This window comes from Peromyscus californicus, unplaced genomic scaffold, assembly GCF_007827085.1.
Source record: "Peromyscus californicus insignis strain IS unplaced genomic scaffold, ASM782708v3 Scaffold_11__1_contigs__length_118956290, whole genome shotgun sequence".
Lineage (NCBI taxonomy): Eukaryota > Metazoa > Chordata > Mammalia > Rodentia > Cricetidae > Peromyscus > Peromyscus californicus.
The window spans coordinates 22,295,613-22,308,588 of record NW_026294402.1 but is presented as its reverse complement, the minus strand read 5'-3'; the positions used below and the strand labels follow the sequence as shown (position 1 = coordinate 22,308,588).

Here is a 12,976-nt window from a genome sequence, read left to right as displayed (position 1 = left end):
CACCTCCAGTTGACTCCATGAGACCCTTCTCCAAGCAGCCTGGCTGTGGCCTGTTCTTCCTCTCTCAAGTCCTCCACAGAAGTCTGCTCACAGCATCATGGCTGCTGTTGGAGTGTGTTGTGAGCATTCCTTTGTGCTTTTCATACTAGGCAACCTGTTTTCCAGGAAGACATTTGGATAGCTGACTTTTGATAAATGACCATAAAACATATAACTTCTGCAATTAGACTCTGGTAATCTTGAATTGGGAATACTTTTGTTTTCTGATACTTAAGGATTTTTATTGTTACAGTTTCCTAGCAAAATTGCATTTGAAAAAATTGTGATTTAGATTAATTAATTTAGGAAGCAAAATATTTCTATGTCATCTTGCCTGACCAGGGTCTTCTGAGTGGTTTAATCTAGTGTTTATCAATATAGTAGTTTGGGTTTTTTGTTGCTGTTGTCGTTTTTGAGACAGGGTTTCTCTGTGTAGCTTTAGTGCCTGTCCTGGAACTCACTCTGTAGCCCAGGCTGGCCTGGAACTCACAGAGATCCGCCTGCCTTTGCTTCCCGAGTGCTGGGATTAAAGGCGTGTGCCACCACCATCTGGCGCAATATAGTAGTTTTATTAGCTAGTTTTTCTGCTTTTGTCATAAACACCGTGACCCCAAACAGCTTTGGGAAGAAAAGGACTTACTTGACTTACAGGTTGCAGTCCATTGTTGTGGGAAGCCATGGCAGGATCTCAAGGCAAGAACCTGGAGGCAAGGACTGACTTGCTGCCTGTAGCTCAGCCTGCTTTCTTATACAACCCAGGACTATTGGCTCTTGGTGGCACTGCTCATAGTGGCTTGAGCTCTCTCCCATACCAATCATTAATTAATAAGATTGGTCACAGGCTTGCTTACGGGCCAAGCTATCTGAGACATTTTCTCAACCGATGTTCTCTCTTCTCAGGTGACAGTAGTTTGTCAAGTTGACAAAAATCTACCAGCAGAGTAGGTAATAGGAAAAAATGGATTTACATGCACATCATCCCTAAAATAAGTCAGAATGTGGCTACTGGCTCTCCAGCCTCCATTTGGGAGTATCTGGCAGAATTGAGCCCCTGGGGGTAAGGCAGACAAATCCAGAACAGTTGCTGTCCCTCGGTTCCTTCTCCTCCCCTTTGCTAGCTTGAAAATGTTTATCCTATCCGTTCTTACCTTCTCCCCTCCAGCTTCCTGCAGGTCTTAAGCATCTCCCCTCCTCGCCCTGCAGTTGGTCCAGGGTCCAGTTTTCATTGAGAGCTCTAGCCCAGGCTGTACTTCATGCATCTTCTCACGGTCCTGCTTTAACTATTACCTGTTTTTAGTGAACTTGTGAGTCTCTGCAGTTCTGGGAGACATGGTGTTCATCCTGCCTCTTGCTTTGCTTATTGGGTTTTCAGTGCCGCTTTCCATTTTTGCCTCACGAGGCCCTAACAGGGATCTCTTCTTTCTTTGCCAGGTGTTTTTGGGTAACAACCACGTAGGAGTCCTGGATCATTACAACGATGAGCTACTTATTATGAAAAATGTATGTAACACAGTTGATGGATGAGACATTCCAGTTCCAGCTGGGCCTGGGCCAAGACTTAGCAAGGCCTTATTATAGATTATTTCCACTCATTTCCCCTTGGTGCTCCATGCAGAGGAACCCAGAACCACAGGGAGGGTTACGTACATCTTCGATGTACTGGTGAATGTTCTTTGAGTGAACACCACATTCCCCCCGCTTGAATATTTGCTGTTCAGAGCACTCTGGCTTGGTCACCAGTCCAAGAGAGTCCTTGTTAAAATGTTCAGGTGACTCTTTCTGGGAAGAAAGAGGAAAAGTGAGAGTACAAGGGCTTGCCTGTCCCACAGCTGGAGACCTACTCCTGTCCTGTCCCAGCTCCAGGGAGGCCTAGACTGTCTAAAGGAGGTGCCAAGTGAGGCTTACTCTGCTCTCTTTTGAATAGCCCTCCAAGAAAACCCAGGCTCTGAGGATCCTGGTGGAGAACCAAGGCAGACTCACTTCTGGGAAGGATATTAACAAGCAGAGAAAAGGTGGGTTCTGGAAGAAGATGGCTGAGGTCGTGTAGTATCAGAGGCTGTTGTTCTCCCCCAGGCCAATGGCAGCTGGGAACAGGCTTGTGTTTGGAAAGGAACATACTTTGATGGTTAGGAGATACCTCTGTACAGAAACTGTGATATTTTTATGTTCTGTAGTTACCAACCCAGAGCCATCACACTGCCACCTACTTTGATGGGAGTTTTGAAAGTGGTGCCAGTAGCAGAAAGCTATGGTGATGTCCCTGGTTAGGGTTCCTCTCTAAGGATATCATGTCTTCATTTCTAGGAACCCGGGGCTTTTGTTTGTCTTTCTGCTTAGGTCCAGGACTCCTGAGCCAAGCCAAAGGAACAAACTTTTTTTTTTTTTTAAAAAAACCATAAGTGCTTTGACAAACCTGAGTATTCAAACTAGCCAGAAGCCCTGTGCTGGTGAGATCTGCAGCAGTTACCATGATTTTGCGCTGCTCATGTGGACCATGAGACCCTGTCTAGGAGTGTGCACTTAAGAGGATAATACCCGTGTAGGACTTGCCCTTTGGTAGCTTACTGGTGGAATGCTTGCCTAGCATGCCTGGAGCCTGTTGAGCCTTGGCAGTGAACCCCCAGCACCACCAAGAGGAAAGGGGAAATCTATGGCGTGTATAGAAACCTTCCAGGCAGATGAGGCCAAGAAAGCACCTTCCTTCAGGGTGAGAACCCTGACTGCAGGCTGTGTACTGCAACTGCCAAAGCTGACTGCACCTGCCGCCTCTGTCCTTCTCCCCTCCCTCACACCGCTTTCACTCCTGTTCCACAGGTTTAACTGGAGACGTCTATCTGGACAAGACTCCACTAAGACATTTTGTGATCTACAGCCTGGAACTGAGAAATGCATTCACACAAAAGTAGGTTTTCCTTAACTTCAGCTGATCAAAGGTGCTAAGAGGGGAATGACAGCTCAGCGATAGGGCAGTTTGCCCAGCACGTGTGAGGCCCCGAGTTCAGTCACCGAACTGCAGATAAACAAAATAAGATAAAACATACCGCAACGTGGTGAACATACAGAGCTGCAGGGATGCTCAGAGGTCTCCAGATGAAGCTTTTGGTTTTCATATAGGAAAAAAAAAAAAAAAAAACAAGACCCAGAGTACTAAATGAAATGATGCCAAGTTTCATAGCTGCCTGGGAGCAGAGAAGGGACTGTCTCATTGTCCACTGGCTAATCCCTCATGCATGCCAAGGACATAGCTGGTACCAGAGTAGGAGTGGGGTGCCAGGGTTCATAGAAGAGGTCACAGGTGGCATGTTAGAAGAAAAGTATAACTTCTCATTGGCTCTTGACTCCCTCTTAGGAAACTTCCAAAGTCCTGGGAAATAGTGACAAGCCATGTTCAGGGCCCTGCCTTTTTCCTGAGTCACTTGAGAGTTGCAGATCCTCCACAGGACATCTTTATAAAAATACAGGTTGGTGCCATTTCTCTCCTGCTCTTATGACCAGCCCCTGGCCCAAAAGAATCTTCATAAAAGTTCCCCAGTATATGAACCTTGTTCTGTGGCAGGGAACCGAGCTCCCCCAAGTCACAGCCACTTCATGGCCATTCTGAAGGTGTCTCTCTCTGAGGACCATCAGGATAGGGCAAGGAAAGTGAATAGAAACAAAGGGGCATGAGTAGCATGTGCCAGTGAGACTGCCTGGTGCAAGCCCTGTAGCAGGGATTTAGTGTGTGTAACCCATTAGTCCTCACACATAACCCCAGATGTAGAGACTTGTACCACTGGCATGGGCTCACCGTCCAAGGCATGTCATCCAGGGCACGTTGGGTACCACTTCTGCTCTTCTACAATTTGAGCTATGTTTTAAAAGCCTGATGTGTTTTGATGATAATTGGATTGTAAGTGTACATCCCCTCTGCGGGCTTGAGTCAGACCTGGGGAAATGAGATGGAAATTAGATTGCTCCTTGTGGCCTGATGCTGAGCCACCTCCAAGGCAGGGCAGTGGCACAGACTCAAGAGCACCCTCCCCCAAAAGGCCCGAGTTGTCGATCCATCCTATCTTGACCTGTGCTAAGATTTGGTGTGCCCTTGGGATAGGGATCTGTTTGTTTTCTGTCTTTACATCTAGAAGTTAGAATCTGAAACCTCCGTATCTTTTTCAGGGCTGGGAAAAGGGTGTCATATTCATCAATGGACAAATCCTAGGACGATACTGGAATGTCGGTCCCCAGGAAACCCTCTATGTGCCTGGCTCCTGGCTTCATCCTGGAATTAATGAGGTGAATTTTCTCAATGTCCCCTACTTCCTGGTTCACTTTCTTTGAACTCTGTTCTGCTTCAGATGAAGAACTGGAATCTTCTGGCTGATTTACTTTCTTCTTCATACAGATTGTGATGTTTGAGGAGTTGAGAGGTGGTTTAAAGATCGACTTGGCAGAAGAGGCTCATCTAGGTATGACATCCCAGAGGGTCATTTCAGCGTCCAGGACCACCTCTAGCCCTTGTACTATAGATGGACTGTCTATTATTCTTATCATAGCCCCATTCATCCCTCCCATTTTAAGACGACACAACTGACCCCCTCCTCCAGCAGCCCCATCCTGACTCTCTCAGTCTCCCTTTCTGACAGTCCTACTATGTTTTCAGGATTCCAGTCTCACTGTGAGTCAATCGTAGCATCTTCCACTTCTGTTCTAAAATTAATCTTCTCCCTATGGCTCTTTCACAAGCTGCCATGTTAGATATCTCCCAGGTACCCTTGCTAGTGCCCTTTAACCAGTTTCCATAGGTAAGGAATGCATGGAACAAGTACACTGTGCCCAAGGTACAGAGTATCTGTATTTGCCCTTACTAGACAGTTGCTTTTTGGGTACCCACTCCCCTTGAACCCTTTTTATTTTTTTGGTAGCAAGAGACAGATATCCGTTTGTCTTCTGACACCTGCCCTCGCCTAGGGCTAGCAGTCAAGCCTGAGACTTTGTGTACACCATGCAAATGCTCTGTCATGGAGCTGCTCCCCAGCCCTAGAGAGCCTTATATAGAATCATTTGCCTCACTGTAGTAGAGCCTTTGTGGGCCTAGTGAGCAAGCTTTCTTGTCCCCATAGGTCAAAGTTTTACCCTCTTTGGGATGGGCATATGGTACACAGTGAGCTAATTAGATTTTCCTTTTCAGGACATTGAGTCTCAAGTACTGTGAAATAAGCCAGAAGATAGATAGCTGAATCACATCCACAGTGGTGCTGGGAGTAACCCATAAGTCCTGACACCTAGGTGGGTCTCTGTACCTAGCCTATGCCAGGCTTAGGTTCTGCCGTCCACCTCCTCCCTTGACAGCAAACCTGTCTTTTGACTTGTTAGCTCATCTGTTTCTGCTGTTTACAACAAAATGGGCTTTCCCCGTACACTTTCCTTGTCATGTTTCTTCTATAAAAAAGCTCTTTGACCAGCAAATAAAATGTTGGGAAAAAACAAAGCAAGAAGATGTTCAGAATACCTAACATTGCAAGTGTAAATCTGAGAATATTTCCAATAAATCAAATAAAATAGAAACCACAGGCAATGACAGACAGTTATTATATATGGTTTCTGGTTTTAGAGTTAAAAAAAAAGCAGCAATGATGTTTCCTTTTATTTTTCCAGTGGTCGTGCCATATTATTGATTTTCTATATGCGGATAAAAACTCTTGCTTCTCAGAGGCTGTGTCAGTCAATGGGCCTTCCCATAATCCCTCCTTTGGCATCTGATTTACAGTCCTTGTTGACTACCTGATCTATACTTGGTCCTCCTAGGATATTTTCAACTCTTCTGAGCTGAATCAAAGGGCACAGAGAGTTGCCCAAGTTCCTGGGGTAAATGAACTTGAGGGCCCAGCTCAGGCTGTCAGAGGGAAGACCCATTTTTTTAAAAACTACTACAGATTCTAGTGCATTGTGAACAGACCCTGGGTTAGGATACAGATTCAGGGGAACTTGGGAGACGGTCCCCTCAGAAATGAATTGGCATGGCACCAAGGAATATCAAGGAGGCTCTACTGAAATACCAGTTAGAGTATACCATAGCTGAGTTAGGCTGCTTGCACAGGGAACACCAGGTTGTGTTAGCCCGGAGTTATCATCATATGGTAGCTCTTGCCTATAATACCAGGCCAGCCAAAGCTACATAGGAAGACTCTGTGGCTGAATGTCTTTTCTTGTTGCTCTGACAAATGCAACTTAGTGACGAAGGGGTCTGTTTTGGCGTTTGTTACGGTAGAGATGTCAAAGTGTCAGGAACTTGAAGCTGCGGCCACACTGCATCCAACAGTCAGGAATCAGAGTGCAGTGAGTGCATGTTAGTGCTAAGACTGATTCTCCAAGTACACAGTTCAGGACCCTATGCCCAGAGAACACTGTGGTCCACAGTTAAGGTGGGTCTTCCCATATCAATTAGCAGTAGCATCAAGAAAATCCTAGAGGCTCTTCTCCCAAGAGATTGTAGATCCTCTCAAGTGGATACTTAATACTATTATATCCTGTTTCAAAAAAACCCCATGCTTTACCTGGCCTGCCTGAGAGACAGCACGACTAGGAACCCACATCCAGCTCCTTGTCCAGAACTTTTCTTACCTTACTCAGGCCCTGTGTTTGGATATTCAAGCCTCCATGTTGGATGCCATATTTAATGAGTTTTTTTTGGCCTGCCAGCCAGCACCCAAATAACAACATGGCGACTTCTTATTAATTATGACAGCTCAGCTGATAGCTTAGGCTTGTTCCTAACTAGCTCTTATAACTTAAATTAATGCATTTCTTTCTTTTTTTTTCTTTTGGTTTTTCGAGACAGGGTTTCTCTGTGTAGCTTTGCACCTTTCCTAGAACTCACTCTGTAGCCCAGGCTGGCCTCGAACTCACAGAGATCCGCCTGGCTCTGCCTCCCGAGTGCTGGGATTAAAGGCGTGCACCACTACCGTCCAGCTAAATTAACCCATTTCTATTAATCTGCATTCTATCATGTGGCTTTACTTCTCTTCCATCTTGTACCTCCTGTTCCCTCTCCATGTCCCTTTGCTTTGCCTGCACACCTAGATTCCTCCTCCTCCTCTTTTCTCTTCCTGGAAATCCCACCTATCTCTTCTGCCTAGCTATTGGCTGTTGAGCTTTTTATTACACCCATCACAGCAAATACATCTTCACAGGGTGAACAAATATGCCACAACAGAGTCAGTACTGATATCACCCCCCCCCCCCACTTTTTTAAACAAATTCAAACAGCTGAAAGGTGCAGAGGAGTAGCTCTGGGGCTAACCATACCTGGAGCCATTCTTAAACTCAGCTGTGTATGTCCTGTGAAGTGGCATCCCAAGAATTCTGATCAGAGCCTGCAAAGATGGTTGTTACATGACTAAGAGCAGCTGTTGCTCATGAAGAGGACCTGAGCTGAGTTCCCAGTACCCACATGGTGGCTCATAGCCATTCCTAACTCCAGTTCCAGGGGATCTGACCCTCTCTTCTGTCATCCTCAGGCACCAAGCATGCAGGTGGTACACATATATACATGTACGCAACATTAATAAAGTAAAATAAATAAATCTAAACATTTTTAAAAAGAACACTGCTCAGGTAATTTTTTTAGAACTCATATTTCTATAGATACTAATAGAAAACAGTTACAAAGTTTTGTAAGGAAAATACAAAACACACTTAACAAGAAAAAAAAAGCTGCTTATTAGGTCAATTTTCATGAATTTGACTATAAATTCTTTAGAAAAGAACCAAAACTGTGGGTGACAAAAGATTTAAAGAGCTGTGGTTAGGATACTGTGGAAAGCTGAGTAATGGTCCAAACACTCTAGTTGCTTCCACTAGTATACAGCATTTCAGAATAATCATTTTGATTGACAGCTTTGTATCAGGATGATCAAGCTGTCTTAATTTTTTTTTTTTTTTTTTTGGTTTTTCGAGACAGGGTTTCTCTGTGTAGCTTTGCGCCTTTCCTGGAACTCACTTGGTAGCCCAGGCTGGCCTCGAACTCACAGAGATCCGCCTGGCTCTGCCTCCCGAGTGCTGGGATTAAAGGCGTGCGCCACCACTGCCCGGCAAGCTGTCTTAATTTTTACTCAGAAATACATTTTAAGTTTTGTTTCAATGTAAAAAAAAATCTCCTGCTTAATTTTGTCTTTTAAGTATAAATAAAAATATTTCTAAACAAAGTAGAACATATTGTTATATAGAGGTGCTTCTTAGGTTACTAGTGTCAATACTTTTTCATTAGAGAGATGTTCCTTGGGATTCACATTAAGGCATGTCTAGTGGCCTTCACTTAAAACTGAAAGTCACAATACAGTTAGGAGCACACAAACACAAGCCTGGAAAACGTTAGGGTCATTAGCAATTCTGTTTTGGAGGACACCAGCTTGGCAAGATGTTCTCCTAATCTCTGCATTCTAAAAGTCTTTCTACTTGAAGAATGTAAATATATTAAACTAAAAAGAGCTGGCAACAATTAACATCACAGCTATTTCAAAAAAAGCTATACATGAATGTCTTAGGGTTTCTATTGCTGCAATGAAACACCATGACCAAAAAGCAACGTGGAATGAAAGGGTTTATTCAGCTTACACTTCCATATTGTTGTTCATCATCGAAGGAAGTCAGAACAGAAATTCCAACGGGGCAGGAACCTGGAGGCAGGATCTGAAGCAGAGGCCATGGAAGGGCGCTATTTAATGGCTTGCTTTCCATGGCTTGCTCAGCCTGCTTTTTTTTTTTTTTTTTTGGTTTTTCAAGACAGGGTTTCTCTGTGAACAGTCTTGGCTGTTCTGGAACTCACTCGGTAGCCCAGGCTGGCCTCGAACTCACAGAGATCCACCTGCCTCTGCCTCCCGAGTGCTGGGATTAAAGGCATGCGCCACCACCGCCTGGCTGGCCTGCTTTCTTATGGAACTCAGTACCATCAGCCCAGGGATGGACCACTGACAATGGACTGGGACCTCCCCCATCAATTACTAATTAAGAAAACACCTTACAGCTGGATCTTATGAAGGCATCTTCTCAATTGAGGTTCCTTCCTTTAACTCTAGTTTATTTGTCAAGTTCACATAAGACTAGCTATATATATATATATATATATATATATATATATATATATATATATATATGATGTGTGTATGTATGTATATATGTATATAGATATACATGTATATACACACTCAAAAACATACACACATATGTGTGTATAAACTTCAAAAACATATCAAAACATTAGACCTTTTACAAATTTAGGGAACACTTCTGGTGATCCAAAATAGACTTTAAAAATAACAAAATGCTTATGTCGTGATAAATAGGTCCAGGCAAGGTTTTACACAGAACTGCCTAAATAGCAAGTTTTAGGGATGGGCTTGGGGCAGACAACAGGAGCCTGCCAGTGCCTTTGAGATTGAACGAGAGACAAAGATCCACATACTGGCCTGGGGCTCTCCACCCTGGGCCAGGAGGTGACAACAAGGGTGGTCGGGCTCTATTATTGTGAGCAAATACAGGATGGGGGTATGAATGCGCGAGAGAGGCAGAATGGTTCATGTGCTGTGGGGAGACGCAGATCCGAAGAGGTGAAGGCGGCGAGAAGTGGGCTGATGTGGGTGACCTGCTTGCCATGAAGGGCCATGGTGACGTCCAAGCCTGGGCTGCTGCCAAGGGCCTTGGCAGTACCTGTGCCCTGCTGCAGCCGTGGTCTGTGTTGATGTCCGTGGCTCCTGTTAGCTGAGAGGATAGGGTTACACAGAGTTGGCCCATCCCTCCCTGGCTGCAACACTAGGGAGAAAAGGCCCTGCCCTTCACAGGGGAACTCAAGAGAGCAGGTCCTGCATCTCACCTGGGCAGCAAGACATAGCTGACCCTGTTGGTGGGTGCGAGGGCCAGCTGGCCCTGAGGGTGTGAGAGTTGGAGAACTGGTTCCGCTCCTCTCGTCTGCCATGCTGTGTGGCATGGGTGAGGAAAAGATGCCCTCCTCACCCCTTGCTACCTGACCCAGTCCCTTATCAACTGTAGAACTAAGGAGAGCAGGCCTTGCTCCTTACCTAGGCAGCACAGTTGAGCTGACCCTGTTGATACGGGCACTGGTGAGTTGGCCCAGAGAATGTGCGCTCGGGGAATCCTGCTCCACCCCTCATCTGCCATATGGCAGTGTGAGTGAAGTGGAGGTGCCTTCCACCACCCCCTGCCCCTCACCACCTGTGGCAGGCAGGAGAGCAGCCCCTGGGTCATAAGAGTGAAAGAGCTGGCCCTGCCCTTCAATGGCTGCAGCACTCGGGAGAGCAGGCCCAGCACACCTCGCCTGGGCAGCACAGTAAGCTGATCCTATTGGCAAGGGTGTAGGTGAGCCTGCCCGGAGGGCCTGAGAGTGGGATAGCTGGCCCAGCCCACCTCATCTGCCATGTGGTGGCAAGGGCAAGGGAAAGATACCCTCCCTGCCCCTTGCCCCTAGCCACCTATAGCAGGCAAGAGAACGGACCCACCCCTTACCAAGTGCAGCACTTGAGAGAGTGGGCCTTTTACCTCACCTGGGCAACACAGGAGAGCTGGCCCTGAGGGCTGGAGAGGAGAACTGGCCCCTCCCTGTTGGAATACATTGCTGGCTGGTTAGCAGTCACAGTCTGTCATGGCCTAGCACCTTATCTCAATAGCTGGGTAGCATGAAGCTCCCTCCCTCCAGCAAAGCCTCCTGCTCTCTACCTGCCCTTATCTGGAGAATGTCCCTGGGCCTGGAGGACTGACCTTATCTAAAAGCTGTCTCTACACCAGATGCCTGATTCATCTTTAGCTTGACCCGTGGCACAGATCTCTGCTAAGAAGACTTGTTCTAGGGGCTCTGCTATAGGACCCTACTGCCACACACTAAGCCTTATGAGAGGAGCATGCCACTTAATGCAAATTAGGATTTGTCCCTAGGCTTCCCAATCCTATATATTCCCTACACTCTAGAATAAAAGTTGATCTGATTCACTGACGTCTGTCTACCGGAGGGCTGTCTCTGTTCGTGCTCATGGGCCTCGTGTGAAGCTTTCTGTCACCCCTTCTGCCTCTTTCCCTCTCCCCCGGGTGACCAACAGGTGGAGAGGGGAAAGAGGACCACCACAGATGGCACTGGGAACAGGGACTTTTGGAATGTGCAGGAGTTGGTAAGCACCCCCTCCCTGAGAGTATCAGCTTTTTTAGCCTGCTGTCCTGACAGAGGATAGCTGTCAACTCTTCCTCTCTTTGCTATATGAATATAAATTATAGAGGTCTGAAGACATCAAGACCCAGATTGTGAGGATCTAAAAAAGGTGTTTTAAAGATATTTGGATGGATACAATTTATAAAGGTATAAACAATGGCTTAGGGTATATGAAAAATGTTCCAGATTTCGCTCGCTTGCTATGCTGTTATTATACTAAGACTTTAAAAGCTCAGTGTTTTAGCATTAATGAATGGAGTTCTGACAAGCTCTTAATCTAGCCCTGGAAACACTGACTACTTATTGGTCACAAGCTCGACATTGGAAGTTTCCTTTGGTTATCTTCTAAATATAGACTTAAAAGTGCTTCTCATAAGATATCACATATCTCTGTCCAATCTATACCTGGCTCTCTGGACAGAGGAAAAAAATGTTCATGCTTTTAAACCCAAAACCATAGCCTTTGCCATGACCCCAAGGTGTAAATCTGTTCTACCTGTTTTACAGACACCCATTAACTGCCTTTTCTACAATGTGATTTTAATATAATGGTAATGCTAACATATCTAAAACGTTTATCTCCTTTGGTAAACTAAAAATCATATAAGCTTCAAGGAATCAAAGTCATAAGGCTTGGATCCACCTGTCCACACATCCAACAAAAAGTGTTCCGAATGTAAGATTTTTCTTTTTCTTTTTTCTTAAGCTCCTAAACTTTTATTTCTGCCCAGCCTATATCTTAACAAATTTCCACCTGGCTGACAATCACCACCCAGGAAACAAGCTACTAAGCTCTGAACTTACTAAAAGCTAATATAAACCAGTCTAGCCAATATAAATGTTCCTTGTTCCTTCACCTGAAGCAGATAATCAGATGATTCTGATAAACAAGCCTTTGACTAAGCTTTTCATCCCTCCTGGGCTCTGATACAGATACATAGATAACCTATACCCCAGTTCAGCTGGAAACAGTTGCTAGATAGGCTAAGTCAAAATAAAACTCCCTGACATAAGGGACAAAGTAGCTACCTATAATGCTAATTGACATAGAAAAATGAGCTCAAGGCCGAGCAGCTGTGTTACACACACCTTTAATCCCAGCACTTGGGAGGCAGAGCCAGGGGGATCTCAGTGAGTTCGAGGCCAGCCTGGTCTACAGAGTGAGATCCAGGACAGGCACCAAAACTACACAGAGAAACCCTGTCTCGAAAAAAAAAATGGGCTCAAATTTATCAATAAGTAGACTCATTAATTAAAATAGTTCTTAAAAGATAGCACCTGCCCAGAAACCAGGTAAGTTCCTGGAATTCTGGGAATTGTAGTTCTTAAAAGATAACACCTGCCCAAGGACCGGGTAACTTCCTAGGATTCTGGGAGTTGTACTTTTAAAAGTATGACAACATAGCCTTATGAAAAGGTACTGTGACATATGGGTTTTGTCCATTTAAGCCCCAACAACATATTTAAGCCTCAACCACACAACTAGAAAGTTTCCAGATGGTGGCTCTGACAAGATTCCATCTTGGTCAATATTTAAAATTTAAATAAAAGCTAATTTTTAACTTTACCTTCTGTCCTAATATATATCTGTTTCAAACCTGGGACAAAAGACTGAGGTACCTATTTAACACATCAAAGCTGGACCTGACTGCCAGGTTCTTCCACTGTCCCTTAGTCCTTAACTGTTACAGAGTATGGATCACATACCTAAATGTCCCCCTGTCCTAAATTTAAAAATTAAAAAAA

General features: G+C 45.1%; 1 protein-coding gene across 4 annotated transcripts in view; it reads left to right on the top strand.

Moving 5' to 3' along the window:
• Positions 1-5,588, top strand: part of LOC128120984 (beta-galactosidase-1-like protein 2) — a 65,398-nt gene extending 59,810 nt beyond the window's left edge. For all 4 annotated transcript variants that reach the window (XM_052755313.1, XM_052755293.1, XM_052755303.1 and 1 more), the window contains 7 exons: positions 1,471-1,539; positions 1,964-2,051; positions 2,854-2,941; positions 3,389-3,500; positions 4,195-4,311; positions 4,421-4,484; positions 5,207-5,588. In XM_052755313.1, the coding sequence (XP_052611273.1) occupies positions 1,471-1,539; positions 1,964-2,051; positions 2,854-2,941; positions 3,389-3,500; positions 4,195-4,311; positions 4,421-4,484; positions 5,207-5,214 (546 nt within the window). In that variant the 3' untranslated portion in view covers positions 5,215-5,588. The remainder of the gene's footprint in view (positions 1-1,470; positions 1,540-1,963; positions 2,052-2,853; positions 2,942-3,388; positions 3,501-4,194; positions 4,312-4,420; positions 4,485-5,206) is intronic.
• Positions 5,589-12,976: the final 7,388 nt, after the last annotated feature.